Source organism: Pseudochaenichthys georgianus, unplaced genomic scaffold (genome assembly GCF_902827115.2).
Source record: "Pseudochaenichthys georgianus unplaced genomic scaffold, fPseGeo1.2 scaffold_583_arrow_ctg1, whole genome shotgun sequence".
NCBI classification, from domain to species: domain Eukaryota; kingdom Metazoa; phylum Chordata; class Actinopteri; order Perciformes; family Channichthyidae; genus Pseudochaenichthys; species Pseudochaenichthys georgianus.
This window is the reverse complement of record NW_027263142.1, coordinates 66973-90757: the sequence shown is the minus strand read 5'-3', so window position 1 is coordinate 90757 and position 23785 is coordinate 66973. Positions and strand designations below refer to the sequence as shown.

At 40.7% G+C, this 23785-nt stretch overlaps 1 protein-coding gene across 1 annotated transcript in view; it reads right to left on the bottom strand.

The window, feature by feature from the left end:
- vps37ba (VPS37B subunit of ESCRT-I a) overlaps positions 1–23316 on the bottom strand; it is a 57234-nt gene extending 33918 nt beyond the window's left edge. The window contains exon 1 of the mRNA XM_034079298.2: positions 23128–23316. Within this exon, the coding sequence (XP_033935189.1) occupies positions 23128–23232 (105 nt within the window). The 5' untranslated portion in view covers positions 23233–23316. The remainder of the gene's footprint in view (positions 1–23127) is intronic.
- Positions 23317–23785: the final 469 nt, after the last annotated feature.

The window sequence follows — 23785 nt, the reverse complement described above, 5'->3', positions numbered from 1 at the left end:
TTGATTTAAACTGATTAGTGGGGCGGCTGACTGACCAACAAGTACTATGTTTTTATTGATGTATTTGGTCTTTTGTTCCAGTTATACACATCGTTTGATTTCTACTTTGCATTATGTTATTAATAATGGACATAGACTCAGAGCCTTTAGATCTTGATTTTTTTTGTCCTGTCGCAGTCCTTTTTTTAAATGTAGTCTTTGTTTTTTTTGTTTTTTTCTGTCGGACTTGAATCATAATGTTGTCACCCTACTTGTCTGCTAACTGCTATTGTGCTGTCTGTCTGGCCGTTTGTTTAAAAAAAAAAACTTGGAAATCTACCGAGCCCGGCGTACTTCGTAGCGAGACATTTCGAGGCTGCCACATGTGTAGACTCTGCGGTCTTAAAATCCCCACAATGCTTTGCGCACGGACCAATTTCGCCAAATCTGTGGCTTGAAAATGTAAGGCGGGGCCTCTCATATGACGCACACCTGCACACTTGCTCGCCTGTTCCACTCTTTGTTTTCCGAATGCCGGGAAGTATCCTTGCCTCGCTTCTGAAGCAAGTGACTCGGAAGACATGTGCTACCAAGCAAGCGCACTCAACATTGAGAAACACCCCCTGTTCCCTCGTCTCAGAGCCAATGGGATTTCTCCATAGGGTTTTGGAATATTGTGAGAAATAAGTTCTGTGGAAAACGAACCGGTTTGATAAATGCACGTTTTGTTCAGCCGGATAATCTCCACACGTCTACCCAGGGACGTGCACAGACATTTGGAGGGGCTATTGCTCTAAACTGGAAAAAGGGCCTTTTGAAAATTCTAACATAAACTCATAAAATAAAAACACAACACTGTCATTGCAAGTGACACTCAGTTGACTTTTATGTCCAACTGCTAAATGCGTTATTTGCGGTCCATATCTCATTAAAATATCTAATGTTAGTAACTATTAAAGAAACAATGGGGACAATTCTGTTTTACCGTTGTTACTGCTGTGCTACTGATAACATAGGGCTTCTATAATTAGCCTACCTTAAATAAACTCACTAATTAATTAAACCCGTTCAATACGCATTATTCTTATCATTCTTTATGAGCGTAGTAACGGTAAGGTATCTAATTACTTATTTATTTAGAATTCCATGACTTAGTAACAGAGATGGTCAAGCTAAAGTGGAGACATGGCAGAAATCCTACAATGAAGCGGGACAGTGAAGTGTTCTCCGTGAGAGGGCGATCAAGAAAAGAGAGCGAGGGTGAGGGAGTTCACGGAGCAGAGTAAAAGACACAGAAAGACAGAAGCACAATAACAAGTATATTTAGGTGTTTTTTTTTGTAAGTAACCGACGGTGTCAAGAGGAAGTAAAGTCCCCTGGTTTGTCCCCTATACTCTAACGCAGCCTTTCCCAAACTCAGGGTCGCGACCCAAAATGGGTCGCGGACCCGTTTTGATTGGGTCGCCATGTTACACACACACAGCTTGCAAATACAATTTTTTTTATAATTTTTGTATTTTATTTTTTATTTTGAAAATGAAATTATGCAAATATAGCATTGTATATTGAATGATTCAATTTTCTAAATACAAATAAACTAAAAATAAAAGATTGTATTTGTATCAACTCTGACGTGTCCCCCGCGAAAGTTTTCGCGCCGTCTGTTTATTGTCTGTTGATTAATCCCGATCGTACATGATGGCAAAAAGACGACACAAAGAGGAGTTTTTAAACGTTGGCTTCACAAAAGCTGTTAGAAATGGAGAGGAGCGGCCTCAGTGTGTGTTATGTGGAGAGGTGCTCAGTAACGAAAGCATGAAAATTAATAAATTGGACCGGCATCTCCAAACAAAACATCCTCTGCATCGGGACAAATCGAAGGATTTTTTCATCTGCAAAGAAGAGTCGTTCAAGAAGCAGTGTTTTGACGGCGGAAAAGTAAGTCACTCATTTTAATCATTTGTTTTGTGTGTTTGTGAGCTTGTCAGGGTCTGTTGTGAAATTGTTTCGTTAATGAAAAGTTGGATGAAATGCAGACTGAGCCCCGGAGCGGACCGCCAGCTGCGTGCTCTCGCGCGTCCTCTACTCGCTCCCGCGAGGAGCGGACCGCCAGCTGCGTGCTCCCGCGAGTCCACTACATTCTGCAGCGGCACAGAGCGGTGTTTCAACTTTTACTTGCCTGAAATGTCTTTAAAACGGCCGGGAGAAAAACAGAGAAACAATAACCACAGGAAGATTAGAGGGAAAGTGACAGGCAGTCTGAGAAGGAAAGCGAGAGAAAGCTTTTTTCACTGCAGCCGCACGGACGTGACTGCTGCAGTGTGATGCACACTACATATGGGGGTTATTCCCTATCTTTATTCAAGAGCGTGGTCTTTAAATTTGAGAGCATACTTTATTGATTTCACGTTCAGAATATGTATTTCTTTCCCTCAAACCCTGTCCTCACACTCAAATAGTGCCTGCTTGCGCTTAGACTTGCTCTGCTTCTGCTCAAACTGTACGCTTGCACTCAGATATATTGCTGCTTCAGATTTCCTGTGTTCCAGCTTAAAACCTTCTCCTCGCACTCAGGCTGTTTCTGTGCGCTCGTGAAATGTCTGCTCTCAGATTTCTTCTGTGCGCGCTTGGATCTTTTGTGCAACAACCCTGTCAAAATCCCCCTGTGGGGATTCCCCACAGTATTGAGTATGTAATTCGCTTTGGATAAAAGCGTCTAACAAGTAACATGTAAGGTAATGCGCTATAAATGCGGTTGCCAGGTCCACATTAGGGATACAGCGTACGCCGGCTGGTGTTAAAAATCACCCAATAACCCAGCAATGTTAATGATGATATCTTCTCTGTTATTTTCAGGCATTCAAAGGGAACAGAGGGGCACTGAGGGCATCATATCAAGTCAGCCTCCACATTGCCAAAGCAAAGAAGCCCCATTCCATCGGGGAGCAGCTGATAAAGCCTTGTCTTAAAGATGTGTGTCTCTCCGTCTCGGGTGAGGATGCAGCGAACAAAATTGAGTCTGTCCCACTCTCAAACAACACCGTTGCATCCAGAATCAAGGATATGTCAGCTGACATCCAAAAAACAGTCACAGAGGAAATACTGCAGCACAAATTATGTTCACTGCAGCTAGACGAGTCTGTGGATGTTGCTGGGATTCCCCAGTTAATGGTCTTTGCCAGATACATTAGAGGTAAAGATATCAAGGAGGAGTTCCTATTCTGTGACCAGCTGCACACAACAAGGGGAGAGGATATTTTCAGAGTGGTGGACACACATTTGAAAGAACTTAAATTAGAATGGGAAAACTGTATAGGGTGTTGCACCGATGGTGCAAGGAGCATGACTGGGTGCAGGTCTGGTTGTGTGGCTCATGTACGTAAAGTGGTCCCAAATGTGAAGGTAACACACTGCATTATCCACAGGGAGGCTTTGGCTAGCAAAGCATTGCAGCAGGACTTAGGTGAGGTTCTTGATGTGGTTGTTAGAGTGGTAAATCTAATAAAAAAGAGACCACTACAATCAAGGCTCTTCAGAGAGCTCTGCAAGGAAATGGGGGCAGAGCATGAGCACCTACTCTTCCACTGTGAGGGACGGTGGCTCTCCAAGGGAACAGTTCTACAGAGAGTGTGGGAGCTGAGAGAGCAGGTCATGGCTTACCTGAAAAATGAGAACGCTAACCTAGTCAAGCATTTTGAGGACAAGCGCTGGTTGGCAAGATTTGCCTACCTTGTAGACATTTTTAACAAGCTCAACATACTGAACACCAGCCTTCAAGGAAAAGAGAACAGCATATTGGATCTTGAAGATGGAATACAAGGATTCCAAGCACGCCTTGGTCTGTGGCATTCCCAGCTGGTTGCAGGAGAACTGGCAATGTTTCCTGTCCTCACTGCCTACCAAGTAAGCACCGGTCTTCCCTTGAGTGACTCTGTGAAGCAGAACATAGTCGAGCACTTGTCTCAACTACAGGAGAACTTCAAGCGGTACTTCCCTGACTCACAGAGAGCTCAAAACCTTCAGTGGGTGAAGTTTCCCTTCCAAGCTGTGCCATCACCAGACCTGGTCTCAGTCAGGCAGAGTTGGAGGCACTGGTCACACTGCAGGTCAACAGGGGCAGTAAGATGCCGTTTGAAACAACCACTTTGGCACAGTTTTGGGTTGCTCATTTCCAGCAGGCTGAGTTCTCCTGCTTGGCTAAGATAGCTGTACAAGTATTGATACAGTTTGGCACCACATACTTGTGTGAATCTGGGTTTTCTACTTTAGCATACCTGAAAAACAAATACAGAAACAGGCTAAATCCTGAGCATGACCTCAGATTGGCACGGTCAAAAACCCAGCCCAGAATAGATCTGCTGGTTGAAAACTTCAACCAGCCACATACCTCTCATTAGATGTCATTGTTATTATATTATATCATGTATCAATATATGATATAATACCCCTTCTAGCATGTCAGATAAGAAAATATTGTAAATAAGTCAGTACAGTTAATCAGTTGCCAAGTGTTAGAGTTTCTTTGTCTCTCAGAGTGTTTTACAACAGCTCTGTTCATTTAAAATACATAGTTTTTGATCTAGTGACAAACTTAATGTTGCACTTCGGATAATTTAAATGTGGTTTCACCTGTGAAGTATACACTTGACTGCACTTCCTATAGTTAGTGTTTTGTCCCTTTCTGTTTACAACATGTTTGTTCTTTGTTCATTTAAAATACTTTAAAATGGTGTGTACATAGTTTCTGAGCTAGTGACAAAGTTAATATTGCACTTTTGATTGTATAATTTAAATTTGATTTGTACTGTATATACTTGACTGCACTTCCCATGTTTCGTCTTTCAGCTTTGATCCTTATTTTTTCTGGGCAAGCTCAAAGGGAAGGTTGTTATGGTGAGAAACCTTCACCACTTTTATAATTAAATAAACATTTTCATTTTAAATTCGTGGTGTGTTGCATTCTTTGTTTATAAATATAGATATTATTGAAAATCATGACATTTTTTTAGCTTGGGTCCCTTAGGACCACAACATTTCTGTTTTGGGTCTCATGCTGAAAAAGTTTGGGAACCCCTGCTCTAACGGGCAGGAGCCGGGGCAGGCGTTTGGTGTGATCACCATAGCCATATGAGGTTGGACTCGGAGGGCTTTCCTTTGCTTCCAGCTGTCAGATTGTAAACAAAGTCACGTGACTGGGGGCAGATGACAGCGCGGACAAGGTGTGTTTCCCGCAGCGAGACGCTACAATACTAATTGTGGGCTTATCATGTTGATTCGGCCACAATAGAAAACAAAAAAACTCTGGCTCTCTCCAGAGGGGCAGGTCAGGCAAAAATGGCAAAAGGGCCGTTGCCCAGGCAACATTAGCCCGTACCTGTGCACGTCCCTGCGTCTACCCTACTTTCATAATGTTGAATCCTAACTCTAACGTCCAGAAGCTAAATGCTAACGTGATGCTACAAAGGAGCTACAGCGAGTCCAGCAGCACGACTTCAATGTCACGCCGACTTCAGATCCAGATTCAAACACTCAGATTCTAGATGGAACGAGATGGAACGAGTTGAAGTGTTTGTTGGAACACTTTGCAGGAGGCAGGGACTTGCTTCCAAGCAGAACAGAAACTACCTCAGAGGAGTGTTCACGTGTTCGGCGTAATGACGTACAACGGCCTCCACGACTTCTGTAGTCCTGTTCAGCCGCTTGGTAACAACCATCGTTTCTCAGACACGTCCACTCTTCAGAATCACAGTGGGGTCACTGCTGATGGATTAATGTCCTCGAACCAAACCTGATCCGTCTCTTCAACGCGTCTCAACCTCAGACCTTAGTTCCAGGTGACTTTATAAAAACTGGGTCACCAACAAGTCTGGATCAAACTGGATTTATTGCATTGGACGCTCAAAAGAAAGATTATCAAAATGACTTCGAAAAGGCTCATTGAATATATCGCACTGTGTATTTTACAGACATGCAAGTTGCCTTTATTTTCCAGCAGATTGCAGTGATGCAGTGCGTCTGAAGGTTCGACACATTTAAAGGAAAAAGGGAATGCACCAACCCAAACAAATTCACGACAGAAGCAAATTTGCATTATTCAAAAAAGGCAAAACATCCTTCAGTGTTTGTTTTGCAAAATTGCAAGATTATAGCCTATAGCAAATCATTCGACTCTAAAACGTCATATTTTACCCGAATATACATAATTTCCCAAACTAAATAATACATGCACACTATAGATCTGTATATTTGGTGGCATTTAGGGTAAACTAGTGGGCAGATTAATGCTATTTGGAGATAATCTGCATGGGATGATGGCCTCGCTTAGTGTAAAAGGCAGATTATTTATTTATTATTACAGTATTTCACGGAGGCAACACCAAGGAAGGTTCCTACGCTCACATTATATTATTTAATTCTCTTTTTTAATGGATGCTTACAATATCAGGGCTCGACAGTAACGGTTGCCAGGTTGCCATTGGCAACCATTCAGAAAAAATGTCAACCACTTCTTGGCCTTTGGTTGCCATCAGTGTCAACCAGTTTTTAACATGAAGAAATAAGGACAGCAAACAGCTAAATGTGCACCCCAAAATAGATGAATGTTAATAATTTGTTGTATTAAGAGTGATATTTAATTATTGTTGTGACCAGTCAGAACCTGATACTTAAATTGCACGTGCATTGGTGTGATTACGGAGCCAGAAAGCGATGCACGTTTTCTCGCGTGCGCGGTGTGGTTGTTTTACATTGTTTGACTGTGGGGTAAAAACTTCGACCAACCCGTCAACATCTCAAACGAATGTTCAAAGTGATTCAACTGATAAAGCGCAAGATGAACCAAAGAGGAAATGTGTAGAGTGTCGTTGTGGATTCACTTCCGGTAAAAGTTCCTTCAAAATAAGAGTCCCGATCTTTCTACTACCAAAATAAAAGTGCAAAACGAAACTTTACCATAGGAAAATATTGGCATACATTTATAATCACTTCTATAAAAAGGTAACACATGTTAAATATAGTTAGACATATCAAAGATAATTTACAGCATTAATAATTAATATCTAATTCTTAACTATGAATGGTTTTAATGTATTTAACATTAGAAATGTATTAGTCTGGCCAATCCAAGACTTCAATGCTGAAGGGCCAGTGGATCTATGGTGGGGGTCAGCACAAAGGTCAAGAAAACCCACATTTGAAAGGGAGACAACGGATGACCAAGAAACTAGTGACTTGCTCAAGTCCTTTGTGAGGGATCTGTGAAGAACAGGACAGCAGCTGCACTACTGGTGTTTAGTATACCAGCAATTGAGGGTGGACAAGTTTCCTACCACTTAGGTTTCAAATAATTGTGTTAATTACTTATTGTAAAGCATTTGAACATTCTTTTGTGTCACATGTTCATTATTAAGTTGATGTATAACTGTATAGTATCTTAATTATTTAAAATAAGGTGACTAAAAATGGCAACCGTATTTTCAGTTTTGGCAACCAAAAGCTGATGCCTGGTTGCCAGCCTGGCAACCACTTAAAAAAGTTAGCGTTGAGCCCTTAATACATTTCAGTGCTTTTATGATGTGCAATAAAAGCTGTATTTATTGTTGAGTCAAATGTTTTTGTGTTTGTTTTTTGACTGCCTGTGGATATTTATTTAGTCGATTCACAATTTGTATTTAAAACAATCGCGCTAAAATGCACTGTCCCTTTAAGTGCGCATTTGTTATTATTATAAAAAAACAGAAGTGTTAAAGGTTTCCTATTATGCTATTTTAGACTAACTTATGGCAACACAAAAGAAAACATGGGAGCGGTGGAGTGATGACGAGGTGTCGGTGCGATTTACTCGGAAGACGCTACCCAGCAGCTTCTACTGAAGCCAGTCCCCAACTCCGGGGGGCCTCGGGGGCTTCGGGTGGCAGTATACGCCGTGAAGTTGTTTGCTGCCTGCCAGTAAACCCAAAGCAGAAGAAGAAGTGACGTCAGCGGCTTCATTTGCGTAATCTTCGGTTCGATAAATAATCGGTGAGAAAGTAATCTACTAGATAGTTCCAGGAACTAAAGAGTTCGGGGGGAACAAGTACTGGGAAACAAGTACGGCCAAGTACTTGATGTGAAAGCAGTTAAGGTGAGTTCCTTTTTATTTCCTGCTTCTTCACACACACTCTCTCCAGTACAGGTTAGCTCTGAGTGCTAGCGATGCTAATGTAAACAAAGAACATATTACTTCCAGAACACGTCTCATTGTTTCTGATTGCATCTTTCTGATTGGGTGTAAAGCCCGCCCACATTTCAGATATCACGTCATATCGGATGCAAATCTGGATCAGCTCCGTTGTTACCCCGTCTTTAGAGATTTGGGTACGGAGGAAAAGAGAGAGGGTTTTATTTCCTGACACTTTGTGAGTTCCCTCACACCGGGGACACATATTTATGTAGAAAAGACATCAAAAAGCGCATTTTGCATGATGAGAGACCTTTAATATGTGTTAATATACTTCAGCTCAGTGGCGTAGCCAGGAATTATTGTGTGGGTGGGCCTGGAGAAATGTAGGTGGCCTAGGGGGAGACTTATTATACATATTAAGCATAAACTAGCAGTGAAAACAAAAACGTAGGCACGGCAGCCTCAGAATGTGTAAAACTGACATCCACATGACTGGCTCGGCGGCCACGGGTTGTTTATCCTTGACAGTCGCACAGTGGGCACACACTGAGAGTCTTTTCATATCCAGCACGTGTTAATATACTACAGCTATATAGTCAGAAGTAGATATGTCCCGATCACCTTTTTTTGCTCCCGATCCGATTCCGATCATTTGATTTTGACAATCTGCCGATACCGATTTTTCCCGATTCGATCTTTATGCAAGGCATTAAGAGAAAAAAAAGGTAACGGATAACGGCTGGTCATCCAACGCGATGAATTCAGCTATCTTGGCTGTTATTGTGTTGGCCTTTTCACTGTTCTGGGGCAGTTTCTCTTTCCTTTTAAAAGTCTCTGAAAGTGTCGGTTGTTTCAGTGCCGTTACCTGAGTGGCCGCTGTGTACTCGCCGTGTTGTTGTTGTTGTTTGTTTCTCAGGTAGCGTGTTAGATTGGTCGTGTTGAACGTAGCTCTGTTCTTTCCACCACGCGGAACCTCTGCCTTGCAAACATTGCATCTGGCTGTTACACTGCTTTCAATTTTATAATACTTCCAAACTCCTGACATTTTCTCTGTCCCGACTCCCGAGTCACCAGCTGAACGTAGCCTCTCGTTAGCTTGCTGCTACTATTAGACACTGCGCCCACTCTGTTGCCAGCTTTGAGAGAAATAAGCAAGCAGGTCTGAAAACAAGCCCAAAGAAAGCAACACATGATGTTGTGTAATTTTAAACCAAAACTAAGTCCTCAGGATGACTTTAAGACGTGAACATGGTCATTTTTGTTTTGTAACATTAAATAATAATTAAAAAAAAAGATACATTTTTTTTTTTTAAAAAGTCCCGATCCCTGATTTTTTTCTCCCGATTCCGATCTTTTGAAAATCACGTGATCGGCTCCGATCACGTGATCGGATCATCTCTAGTCAGAAGTGTTAATATACTACAGCTATATAGTCAGAAGTGTTAATATACTACAGCTATATAGTCAGAAGTGTTAATATACTACAGCTATATAGTCAGAAGTGTTAATATACTACAGCTATATAGTCAGAAGTGTTAATATACTACAGCTATATAGTCAGAAGTGTTAATATACTACAGCTATATAGTCAGAAGTGTTAATATACTACAGCTATATAGTCAGAAGTGTTAATATACTACAGCTATATAGTCAGAAGTGTTAATATACTACAGCTATATAGTCAGAAGTGTTAATATACTACAGCCAGGGTTGGGTTGTAACGGAATACATGTAACGGCGTTACGTAGTCAGAATACAAAAATCAAGTAACTGTATTCAGCTCGCGTTACATTTGAAAAATGAGTAATCTGATTACAGTTACTTCCGTAAATCTGAAGTGAATACATTTTGGATTACTTATTGGAATTATTGGTGGAAAGATTTCCTCACAACATTTAATATTCATTACTAAAGGTACAGCCGAATCACCACAGCGCACAAAACCTATTACCGCCGCAGATGGACCGTTTGAAAAAAAGGAGCGGGACCGCTCAGTGAAACAATAACAACGAAACATGGAGGAACAGAAGTCTGCGTTTAAGTTGTGTGTGTGTGTGTGTGTGTGTGTGTGTGTGTGTGTGTGTGTGTGTGTGTGTGTGTGTGTGTGTGTGTGTGTGTGTGTGTGTGTGTGGTTAAAACACATCAGCCTGCGGTCGCTCTCAGCCTTTCTAATGATTCTGAAGGTAAACACAGTGAAGGCGGTGCGTGAAAGGCGGTGCGTGAAAGGCGGTGCGTGAAAGGCGGTGCGTGAAAGGCGGTGCGTGAAAGGCACTGCGCGCTCGTCTTCTCAGAGGCTGAGTTAACCCTCCCGCTGCCTCCTGGTGCTGCAGAGATGTCATGAAGTGAAGGAGGTTTTCCTTCTATAAAACAGCAGACACTGTGAAAGTCACAGACATGAATTCATAGATCAAGGCAGACTGGTGCACACACACTCTCCTGTTTTGCCGATCCGGTGCTTAAACTATAGCTCTACACCCCTGGCCGAAATTTCCTTAAAATGAAGTCAGAGTTCGACATTTTAATTCATGTCCTGCCAACACTGGCAGGACAGAAGGCGACACGCCCGTTCTAAGCCGTGTCCTCACTCCTCACATCCCAAGCTGCATCCCCAAAAAGTGTATTATGTTGTTACATTGTTTCAGATGTGATGTTTCAGTTGTGCTCTTGATAAGCCATTAAAAACAGTAAAAACACGTTCAGTTTCCTTTTGCTTTTTGTGTCTCCTGTTCACCAAAACATACCCATCTGTGATGGACAAAGAAAGTAATCCAAAAGTAATCTGAAAGTAATGTGATTACGTTTTTTTAAGACAAACTGTAACTGTATTCAGATTACTTTCAGAGCCATGTAATCAGTAATCAGTAACATTTACAAAGTAACCCTCCCAACCCTGACGACAGCTACAGTGGGGAAAAAAAGTATTTAGTCAGCCACCAATTGTGCAAGTTCTCCCACTTAAAAAGATGAGAGGCCTGTAATTTTCATCCTAGGTACACTTCAACTATGAGACAGGGGGGGGAAAGAATCCAGGAAATCACATTGTAGGATTTGTAACGAATGAATTGGTAAAATAAGTATTTGGTCACCTACAAACAAACAAGATTTCTGGCTCTCACAGACCTGTAACTTCTTCTTTAAGAGCCTCCTCTGTCCTCCACTCGTTAACTGTATTAATGGCACCTGTTTGAACTCGTTATCAGTATAAAAGACACCTGTCCACAACCTCAAACAGTCACACTCCAAACTCCACTATGGCCAAGACCAAAGAGCTGTCAAAGGACACCAGAAACAAAATGGTAGACCTGCACCAGGCTGGGAAGACTGAATCTGCAATAGGTAAGCAGCTTGGTGTGAAGAAATCAACTGTGGGAGCAATTATTAGAAAATGGAAGACATACAAGACCACTGATAATCTCCCTCGATCTGGGGCTCCACGCAAGATCTCACCCCGTGGGGTCAAAGTGATCACAAGAACGGTGAGCGAAAATCCCAGAACCACACGGGGGACCGAGTCCATGACCTGCAGAGAGCTGGGACCAAAGTAACAAAGGCTACCATCAGTAACACACTACGCCGCCAGGGACTCAAATCCTGCAGTGCCAGACGTGTCCCATACTTAAGCCAGTACATGTCCAGGCCCGTCTGAAGTTTGCTAGAGAGCATTTAGATGATCCAGAAGAGGATTGGGAGAATGTCATATGGTCATATGAAACCAAAATAGAACTTTTTGGTAAAAACTCAACTAGACGTGTTTGGAGGAGAAAGAATGCTGAGTTGCATCCAAAGAACACCTACTGTGAAACATGGGGGTGGAAACATCATGCTTTGGGGCTGTTTTTCTGCAAAGGGACCAGGACGACTGATCCGTGTAAAGGAAAGAATGAATGGGGCCATGTATCGTGAGATTTTGAGTGACAACCTCCTTCCATCAGCAAGGGCATTGAAGATGAAACGTGGCTGGGTCTTTCAGCATGACAATGATCCCAAACACACCGCCCGGGCAACAAAGGAGTTTCAAGGTCCTGGAGTGGCCTAGCCAGTCTCCAGATCTCAACCCCATAGAAAATCTTTTGAGGGAGTTGAAAGTCCGTGTTGCCCAGCGACAGCCCCAACACATCACTGCTCTAGAGGAGATCTGCATGGAGGAATGGGCCAAAGTACCAGCAACAGTGAAAACCTTGTGAAGACTTACAGAAAACGTTTGACCTCTGTCATTGCCAACAAAGGGTATATAACAAAGTATTGAGATGAACTTTTGTTATTGACCAAATACTTATTTTCCACCATCATTTGCAAATAAATTCTTTTAAAATCAGACAATGTGATTTCCTGGATTCTTTCCCCCCATCCTGTCTTTCATAGTTGAAGTGTACCTAGGATGAAAATTACAGGCCTCTCGTCTTTTTAAGTGGGAGAACTTGCACAATTGGTGGCTGACTAAATACTTTTTGCCCCACTGTATATAGTCAGAAGTGTTAATAAACTACAGCTATATAGTTAATGTACTTCAGCTATATAGTTAATGTACTTCAGTTATATAGTTAATGTACTTCAGCTATATAGTTAATATACTTCAGTTATATAGTTAATATACTTCAGTTATATAGTTAATGTACTTCAGCTATATAGTTAATATACTTCAGTTATATAGTTAATATACTTCAGTTATATAGTTAATGTACTTCAGTTATAGTTAATGTACTTCAGCTATATAGTTAATGTACTTCAGTCATAGTTAATGTACTTCAGCTATATAGTTAATGTACTTCAGCTATATAGTTAATGTACTTCAGTTATAGTTAATGTACTTCAGCTATATAGTTAATGTACTTCAGTTATAGTTAATGTACTTCAGCTATATAGTTAATATACTTCAGCTATATAGTTAATGTACTTCAGTTATAGTTAATGTACTTCAGCTATATAGTTAATGTACTTCAGCTATATAGTTAATGTACTTCAGTCATAGTTAATGTACTTCAGCTATATAGTTAATGTACTTCAGCTATATAGTTAATGTACTTCAGCTATATAGTTAATGTACTTCAGCTATATAGTTAATGTACTTCAGTCATAGTTAATGTACTTCAGCTATATAGTTAATGTACTTCAGTTATAGTTAATGTACTTCAGTTATATAGTTAATGTACTTCAGCTATATAGTTAATGTACTTCAGCTATATAGTTAATGTACTTCAGCTATATAGTTAATGTACTTCAGCTATATAGTTAATATACTTCAGCTATATAGTTAATGTACTTCAGTTATATAGTTAATGTACTTCAGCTATATAGTTAATGTACTTCAGTTATAGTTAATGTACTTCAGCTATATAGTTAATGTACTTCAGCTATATAGTTAATGTACTTCAGTTGTATAGTTAATATACTTCAGCTATATAGTTAATGTACTTCAGTTATATAGTTAATGTACTTCAGCTATATAGTTAATGTACTTCAGTTATAGTTAATGTACTTCAGTTATATAGTTAATGTACTTCAGTTGTATAGTTAATATACTTCAGCTATATAGTTAATGTACTTCAGTTATAGTTAATGTACTTCAGCTATATAGTTAATGTACTTCAGTTATAGTTAATGTACTTCAGCTATATAGTTAATATACTTCAGCTATATAGTTAATGTACTTCAGCTATATAGTTAATGTACTTCAGCTATAGTCAGAAGTTCTCATCACTCTGCAGTTACTCGATGCTTTCAGATGTCCACTGCCTTTGTTCCAGTGGATTACAGAGAAATGATTCCTCATGCACGTCTCAACTCGTCTGAATGTCTTCCATCTTTATGACTAACTTCCAAACCAACAACTGCAGCGTCATTGCAGTAAACAAGTCTCTCTGAGAGGGGAACTGACACCACGGAGACAATGAGAGAGGGTGTGGATCAGAAACACACCTGACGACACAAAGGCCGACTCACAGCAGCAACACGCATGTGTGTCCTGAGAGTGTCTCTTTGTAGTCACCTAGTGTCTCTTTGTAGTCACCTAGTGTCTCTCTGTAGTCACCTAGTGTCTCTCTGTAGTCACCTAGTGTCTCTCTGTAGTCACCTAGTGTCTCTCTGTAGTCACCTAGTGTCTCTCTGTAGTCACCTAGTGTCTCTCTGTAGTCACCTAGTGTCTCTCTGTAGTCACCTAGTGTCTCTTTGTAGTCACCTAGTGTCTCTCTGTAGTCACCTAGTGTCTCTCTGTAGTCACCTAGTGTCTCTCTGTAGCCATTTAGTGTCTCTTTGTAGTCACCTAGTGTCTCTCTGTAGTCATCTAGTGTCTCTTTGTAGCCATTTAGTGTCTCTTTGTAATCACCTAGTGTCTCTTTGTAGTCACCTAGTGTCTCTTTGTAGTCACCTCGTTTCTCTCTGTAGTCACCTCGTGTCTCTCTGTAGTCACCTCGTGTCTCTCTGTAGTCACCTCGTGTCTCTCTGTAGTCACCTAGTGTCTCTCTGTAGTCACCTCGTGTCTCTCTGTAGTCACCTCGTGTCTCTCTGTAGTCACCTAGTGTCTCTCTGTAGTCACCTAGTGTCTCTTTGTAGTCACCTCGTGTCTCTTTGTAGTCACCTCGTGTCTCTTTGTAGTCACCTCGTGTCTCTCTGTAGTCACCTAGTGTCTCTCTGTAGTCACCTCGTGTCTCTCTGTAGTCACCTAGTGTCTCTTTGTAGTCACCTAGTGTCTCTTTGTAGTCATCTAGTGTCTCTTTGTAGTCACCTAGTGTCTCTTTGTAGTCACCTAGTATCTCTTTGTAGTCACCTCGTGTCTCTCTGTAGTCACCTAGTGTCTCTCTGTAGTCACATAGTGTCTCTTTGTAGTCACCTAGTGTCTCTTTGTAGTCACATAGTGTCTCTTTGTAGTCACCTAGTGTCTCTTTGTAGTCACCTCGTGTCTCTTTGTAGTCACCTAGTGTCTCTTTGTAGTCACCTAGTGTCTCTCTGTAGTCACCTAGTGTCTCTCTGTAGTCACCTAGTGTCTCTCTGTAGTCACCTAGTGTCTCTCTGTAGCCATTTAGTGTCTCTTTGTAGTCACCTAGTGTCTCTCTGTAGTCACCTAGTGTCTCTCTGTAGTCACCTAGTGTCTCTCTGTAGCCATTTAGTGTCTCTTTGTAGTCACCTAGTGTCTCTTTGTAGTCACCTAGTGTCTCTTTGTAGTCACCTAGTGTCTTTTTGTAGTCACCTAGTGTCTCTCTGTAGTCACCTAGTGTCTCTCTGTAGTCACCTAGTGTCTCTCTGTAGTCACCTAGTGTCTCTCTGTAGTCACCTAGTGTCTCTCTGTAGTCACCTAGTGTCTCTTTGTAGTCACCTAGTGTCTCTTTGTAGTCACCTAGTATCTCTCTGTAGCCATTTAGTGTCTCTCTGTAGTCACCTAGTGTCTCTCTGTAGTCACCTAGTGTCTCTTTGTAGTCACCTAGTGTCTCTTTGTAGTCACCTAGTGTCTCTTTGTAGCCATTTAGTGTCTCTTTGTAGTCACCTAGTGTCTCTCTGTAGTCACCTAGTGTCTCTCTGTAGTCACCTAGTGTCTCTCTGTAGTCACCTAGTGTCTCTCTGTAGTCACCTAGTGTCTCTTTGTAGTCACCTAGTGTCTCTTTGTAGTCACCTAGTGTCTCTCTGTAGTCACCTAGTGTCTCTCTGTAGCCATTTAGTGTCTCTCTGTAGTCACCTAGTGTCTCTCTGTAGTCACCTAGTGTCTCTTTGTAGTCACCTAGTGTCTCTTTGTAGTCACCTCGTGTCTCTTTGTAGTCACCTCGTGTCTCTCTGTAGTCACCTCGTGTCTCTCTGTAGTCACCTAGTGTCTCTCTGTAGTCACCTAGTGTCTCTTTGTAGTCACCTCGTGTCTCTTTGTAGTCACCTCGTGTCTCTTTGTAGTCACCTCGTGTCTCTCTGTAGTCACCTAGTGTCTCTCTGTAGTCACCTCGTGTCTCTCTGTAGTCACCTAGTGTCTCTTTGTAGTCACCTAGTGTCTCTTTGTAGTCATCTAGTGTCTCTTTGTAGTCACCTAGTGTCTCTTTGTAGTCACCTAGTATCTCTTTGTAGTCACCTCGTGTCTCTCTGTAGTCACCTAGTGTCTCTTTGTAGTCACATAGTGTCTCTTTGTAGTCACCTAGTGTCTCTTTGTAGTCACCTAGTGTCTCTCTGTAGTCACCTAGTGTCTCTCTGTAGTCACCTAGTGTCTCTTTGTAGCCATTTAGTGTCTCTTTGTAGTCACCTAGTGTCTCTCTGTAGTCACCTAGTGTCTCTCTGTAGTCACCTAGTGTCTCTTTGTAGCCATTTAGTGTCTCTTTGTAGTCACCTAGTGTCTCTTTGTAGTCACCTAGTGTCTCTTTGTAGTCACCTAGTGTCTCTTTGTAGTCACCTAGTGTCTCTTTGTAGCCATTTAGTGTCTCTTTGTAGTCACCTAGTGTCTCTCTGTAGTCACCTAGTGTCTCTCTGTAGTCACCTAGTGTCTCTTTGTAGTCACCTAGTGTCTCTTTGTAGTCACCTAGTATCTCTCTGTAGCCATTTAGTGTCTCTCTGTAGTCACCTAGTGTCTCTCTGTAGTCACCTAGTGTCTCTTTGTAGTCACCTAGTGTCTCTTTGTAGTCACCTAGTGTCTCTTTGTAGCCATTTAGTGTCTCTTTGTAGTCACCTAGTGTCTCTCTGTAGTCACCTAGTGTCTCTCTGTAGTCACCTAGTGTCTCTTTGTAGTCACCTAGTGTCTCTCTGTAGTCACCTAGTGTCTCTTTGTAGTCACCTAGTGTCTCTTTGTAGTCACCTAGTGTCTCTCTGTAGTCACCTAGTGTCTCTCTGTAGCCATTTAGTGTCTCTTTGTAGTCACCTAGTGTCTCTCTGTAGTCACCTAGTGTCTCTTTGTAGTCACCTAGTGTCTCTTTGTAGTCACCTAGTGTCTCTCTGTAGTCATCTAGTGTCTCTTTGTAGTCACCTAGTGTCTCTTTGTAGTCACCTAGTGTCTCTTTGTAGTCATCTAGTGTCTCTTTGTAGTAAATTAGGGTTTCCGTTAGCCGGTAATTACCGGTTTTTAGCTGGTAAAATGTTATAAAAACCGGTAAATTCAAAACCAGCCGGTCAAAATGTCCGATGCTCCGATCGATCGGCCGCCGGTCATTATCGGCCGATATTCACTCCTAATAGTTTGATCGGTGCTCTCTATAAAGGCCGACCAGGAGAGCTGGATCTGATCGATATGGACATAAACGCGAGTGAAGTGTAACCGGACTCGAGAGAGAGATCAGATCAGCTGCTGCATAATCACCTGAAGCCCCGCCCACTGTTTAGCGCGCTGCATGAGAAACTGACGGGCTGTCAGGAGGGAGAGGGAGAGGGAGAGGGAGAGGGAGAGGGAGAGGATCCGTTTCTCCCGTGTTATTATCCAAAGTTAATGTAAACTTTTGAATAATGTACTTCATCTACTACAAGTAGTTTCTTTGAATGTAATAATTATGTTGTTTGTTGTTTTTGGAATCATTTATTAAAAAATGAATCAGAATTTTTCGATCTGTTACGATTATAAACTGAAGCAATATAAAAAGGACTCCCATTAACTGAGTTTTAAACATCAGCATATCCGGTCCTAGTCCGGTAACGACCTGCTAACGGAAACTCTGCTACACCATTCTTATTATTATTATTGAAACATGACCGGTAAGTTTCAAATTCGTCCGGTAAAATTAATTCTGTCCCGACATCTGACCGGCGAGAAAAAATCCTAGCGGAAACCCTGGCCCACATGCCGGCGGAGAGGGTCTTCTCTACAGCTGGCCTGATTGTGAATCGCCTCCGCCCCCGCCCCTCCCCTGAGTAGACATGCTCATATTCTCAAACATGAGTATTGAATAGCTGCATTCTGTGCAGAGGCCCTGTTACAGGTTGTTGATCTCTGTTGTCACGGGTTACGTTACCCTAACCCGTTATGTTGTTCGTGTATGATCCCTCTTTAAATTTAAAAACCAAGTTATGTTTTAAGCATGAAAGCTGTAGCCTATAGCTGTCAACTGTTCAAACTGTGAACACCAGTTCAATACATTTGACAACTTCAACTTGGTTTCGATAGTTAACATGTATTTATTTATTTATTAATAATTATAATTATTTATTTTTATAGGGTATGTACATTTCGGTTAACCGTTTTTTTGAGGGTTGAATATTCGAATATACATTTACTTTCAAATTCCCATCCCTAGTTTGCACACACGATAGCATTTCCTCTCGATATGACTAATTTTAAACCCTTTAACAGGGCGATGGCTGAGACTCTGGAAACACTGAAGCTTATCAGCAGCTTATCAGGACAAGGAGAGTGCAAAGTGGGGCAGCGGGGACACATTCAGTGGAAAGTCCCTGGGCTACTTGAGGAAGGCCTTAAAAATGTCAATTCATGTAGTTAACGGCCTCCGATATATGGAGGTACCGCCCTATTTCATTGGCCTTTGGATTACACAGACACAAAAGTAAAAAGATGAATAACAGGGTTCATACACTTTTTCACAAAGCATTTTCAATGACTTCTCCGGGACCTTTACCTAATTTTCCATGACCAAAAAAAGTACTCTTTCTCAGCGTTGCCACTGAAAATGGTTTATTTTAACATGGAACAGGAAAATAAGGTCTGCATCTGAAACATGTCGTGCCTATCTAACACAAATCCAATAGGCTTACTAGCTTCTACGCGCTAAAGCAACTCAAATCTCTCACCAGCAAAATGCCATTTCACGTTTCATTACTATACGACACAGTAGGTATTATCATTATAGTATTACTATTTCGGCGATTAGATAAAATATAAATTATATTTGATGCAACTTAATTAATTTTCCATGACTTTGGGAAAAATATTGCTTTCCATAACTTTTCCAGGGCCTGGAATTAGCATTTTGAATTTCCATGACTTTTCCAGGTTTTCAATGACCGTAAGAACCCTGGAATACAAGTGTTATGTGGAATAGAGGTGTTGTTAAACTGCCTTAAAGCCTGATTACTCCTAGTAACTATACTGTTAGTTAATAAAGGTTTAAATTAGGGATGGGAATTTGAAAAAAAAAGTTTATTCGACCCCAAAAAACGGTTAACCGATTAACCAAAATGTACATATCCTATAAAAAACATTTTTGGGGGGGAAATGTTTACAAAAAGAAACATTTTTTTAATTTTTCGAAATAAATAAATACATGTTCAAATAAGTATCGAAACCAAGTTGAATTTGTCAAATGTATTTAACTGGTGTTTGAACCGTTGACAGCTATAGGCCTACAGCTTTCAAGCTTAACACATAACTTGGTTTTTAAATGAAAGAGGGATCAAACACGAACAACATCACGGGTTGGGCGGTGGTTCCCAAACTTTTTCTGTCAGGCCTTTGAGGAAAAAAAAAAAAAAAAAAAAAAAAGTCGCCCCCCCCCCCCAACACAAATAGTCCCGTAATGGCCCAAGTTAACAGTTATTAAAATACATCAATATGAACGTGCGCATTCCTTTAAAACAAATAAAAACAGTGATAATAAAACATGTGTGATCAAAGAAATACAGAACAGAACTGTGCAAGCCCTTTGCTGGAACGCGATGGATGAGACGAACATCACCGTGGTTACACACACGAGTAATACTTGTGATTCCTGGTTAATAATTCATATTCACAGATAACAGCGTTAAGTTATGTTTTCCTCGGTATCGCTCGACGGTCTCAATTTGAGTTTATCGTGAGGTTGAATTTAGGCCAAAGCTTACGATGTCAAAATGACCCAGCACCCTTTAAAAAGCAGTTTTGTGAAGATGGAAATACTGAATAAAAACAAGCTTTGTAGTCTTTGAGGGTGTCTGTGTGACATCCTGTGTCTTCGTGTTTCATTTCTGTCTCTTTGTAATCATTTTGAATATCGTTTTAGTGACACTTTGCGGTCAGTTTGAGCTTTCTTGAGTTTATTTATCTGTGATTTTGTGATTATTTGTATTCATTTTTGACTGTTTGTAGTAAATTATTGTCTCTTTGTAGTCATCTAGTGTCTCTTTGTAGTCATCTAGTGTCTCTTTGTTGTCTCTTTGTAGTCATCTAGTGTCTCTTTGTAGTCATCTAGTGTCTCTTTGTAGTCATCTAGTGTCTCTTTGTAGTCATCTAGTGTCTCTTTGTAGTCATCTAGTGTCTCTTTGTTGTCTCTTTGTAGTCATCTAGTGTCTCTATGTAGTCATCTAGTGTCTCTTTGTTGTCTCTTTGTAGTCATCTAGTGTCTCTATGTAGTCATCTAGTGTCTCTTTGTTGTCATCTAGTGTCTCTTTGTAGTCATCTAGTGTCTCTTTGTAGTCATCTAGTGTCTCTTTGTAGTCATCTAGTGTCTCTTTGTTGTCTCTTTGTAGTCATCTAGTGTCTCTTTGTTGTCTCTTTGTAGTCATCTAGTGTCTCTTTGTAGTCATCTAGTGTCTCTTTGTTGTCTCTTTGTAGTTATCTAGTGTCTCTTTGTAGTCATCTAGTGTCTCTTTGTTGTCTCTTTGTAGTCATCTAGTGTCTCTTTGTAGTCATCTAGTGTCTCTTTGTTGTCTCTTTGTAGTCATCTAGTGTCTCTTTGTAGTCATCTAGTGTCTCTTTGTAGTCATCTAGTGTCTCTTTGTAGTCATCTAGTGTCTCTATGTAGTCATCTAGTGTCTCTTTGTAGTCATCTAGTGTCTCTTTGTAGTCATCTAGTGTCTCTTTGTTGTCTCTTTGTAGTCATCTAGTGTCTCTTTGTAGTCATCTAGTGTCTCTTTGTTGTCTCTTTGTAGTCATCTAGTGTCTCTTTGTAGTCATCTAGTGTCTCTTTGTAGTCATCTAGTGTCTCTTTGTTGTCTCTTTGTAGTCATCTAGTGTCTCTTTGTAGTCATCTAGTGTCTCTTTGTTGTCTCTTTGTGGTCATCTAGTGTCTCTTTGTAGTCATCTAGTGTCTCTTTGTTGTCTCTTTGTAGTCATCTAGTGTCTCTTTGTAGTCATCTAGTGTCTCTTTGTTGTCTCTTTGTAGTCATCTAGTGTCTCTTTGTAGTCATCTAGTGTCTCTTTGTAGTCATCTAGTGTCTCTTTGTAGTCATCTAGTGTCTCTTTGTAGTCATCTAGTGTCTCTTTGTAGTCATCTAGTGTCTCTTTGTTGTCTCTTTGTAGTCATCTAGTGTCTCTATGTAGTCATCTAGTGTCTCTTTGTTGTCTCTTTGTAGTCATCTAGTGTCTCTATGTAGTCATCTAGTGTCTCTTTGTAGTCATCTAGTGTCTCTTTGTTGTCTCTTTGTAGTCATCTAGTGTCTCTATGTAGTCATCTAGTGTCTCTTTGTTGTCTCTTTGTAGTCATCTAGTGTCTCTATGTAGTCATCTAGTGTCTCTTTGTTGTCATCTAGTGTCTCTTTGTAGTCATCTAGTGTCTCTTTGTAGTCATCTAGTGTCTCTTTGTAGTCATCTAGTGTCTCTTTGTTGTCTCTTTGTAGTCATCTAGTGTCTCTTTGTTGTCTCTTTGTAGTCATCTAGTGTCTCTTTGTAGTCATCTAGTGTCTCTTTGTTGTCTCTTTGTAGTCATCTAGTGTCTCTTTGTAGTCATCTAGTGTCTCTTTGTTGTCTCTTTGTAGTCATCTAGTGTCTCTTTGTAGTCATCTAGTGTCTCTTTGTTGTCTCTTTGTAGTCATCTAGTGTCTCTTTGTAGTCATCTAGTGTCTCTTTGTAGTCATCTAGTGTCTCTTTGTAGTCATCTAGTGTCTCTATGTAGTCATCTAGTGTCTCTTTGTAGTCATCTAGTGTCTCTTTGTAGTCATCTAGTGTCTCTTTGTTGTCTCTTTGTAGTCATCTAGTGTCTCTTTGTAGTCATCTAGTGTCTCTTTGTTGTCTCTTTGTAGTCATCTAGTGTCTCTTTGTAGTCATCTAGTGTCTCTTTGTAGTCATCTAGTGTCTCTTTGTTGTCTCTTTGTAGTCATCTAGTGTCTCTTTGTAGTCATCTAGTGTCTCTTTGTTGTCTCTTTGTAGTCATCTAGTGTCTCTTTGTAGTCATCTAGTGTCTCTTTGTTGTCTCTTTGTAGTCATCTAGTGTCTCTTTGTAGTCATCTAGTGTCTCTTTGTTGTCTCTTTGTAGTCATCTAGTGTCTCTTTGTAGTCATCTAGTGTCTCTTTGTAGTCATCTAGTGTCTCTTTGTAGTCATCTAGTGTCTCTTTGTAGTCATCTAGTGTCTCTTTGTTGTCATCTAGTGTCTCTTTGTTGTCTCTTTGTAGTCATCTAGTGTCTCTTTGTTGTCTCTTTGTAGTCATCTAGTGTCTCTTTGTAGTCATCTAGTGTCTCTTTGTTGTCTCTTTGTAGTCATCTAGTGTCTCTTTGTAGTCATCTAGTGTCTCTTTGTTGTCTCTTTGTAGTCATCTAGTGTCTCTTTGTAGTCATCTAGTGTCTCTTTGTAGTCATCTAGTGTCTCTTTGTTGTCTCTTTGTAGTCATCTAGTGTCTCTTTGTAGTGTTTAGTGTCTCTTTGTAGTGTTTAGTGTCTCTTTGTAGTGTTTAGTGTCTATTTGTGGTAATGTTGTGTCTGTTTGAACAGATTTTGTGTCTTTTTGTAGTATGTTGTGTTTCGTTCTGAATGACGTGTCTTTTTGTAGTATGTTGGCGTCTGTTCATAGTAATTTACTGTCTTTTGGTAGTATTTAGTGTATTTTTTTGTAATTTAGTGTTTCTTTGTCGTATTTAGTGACTGGATCATTTTGTCTCTATTTGTGGTCATTGTACACCTTCTTGTAGCAGATGCGTGATTATTAGTCTCTGGTTTTGTCTCTTGGTATTACATTTCTGTCCCTTTAATAGTAATGTAGTGTCTCTTCATAGTGTGTCTTTGTATCGTCCCAAGGTTAACGATGTCTCACACATGTTACATTTCTTTCATCACACACATCCTCTCAGTTAATCTCACCCGAAGCAGCCATTTCCGTGTGTATGTGTGCGTGTGTGTGCGTGTGTGTGTGTGTGTGTGTGAGAGAGACCCAACAAAGAGAGATGAAACACGAACCTCCTCCATGTCCTGCACCATGTCGCTGAGCTTCTCGTCGTCCTCCAGGACTTCGTTGAGTTGGCTCATCGTGTAGGAACTGAACTTTTCGTTAAAACTCGACATTTCACGTCCTGTTTGTTTCTGTGCTTCAGATCCAGTGACAGCTGACTGAGCTCCACTCACCGGAAGTAGCGCCACGGCGGTGCGTTCACGGGCTGTCGGACACGGCGCTGTTTACCTACAGTCGCGAAATATGGTCGAAATTAAGACATCGTTTAAATAAAATGTCATTATTAATAATGATTCAGAGTCACTTTGTGTGTACTTGTATTTGTTTTTGTGTCTGTTTGAAGTACATTAGGGTCTCTTTGGAGTCATTTAGTGTATTTTGGTAGTATTTAGTGTATTTGGTGAGATGGCACCTTTTTGTAGCAGTTGTGTCTATCTGTGGTTTTTGGTGACACTTTTTTTCAGTTTGAGCCTTCTTCTTCTTGTGTTTCTTTCTCTGTGATTTTCTGTGTACTATTCGTTTTTGTCTGTAAAAGTACACCATTTACCTCTGTAGTGGAGTTAGTAGAAGTATGAAGTAGCATGAAATTAAAGTACAAGTAACTCAACATTATACTAAAGCACAGTACTTGCGTAAATATACTTAGTTACTTTACACCTCTGACAT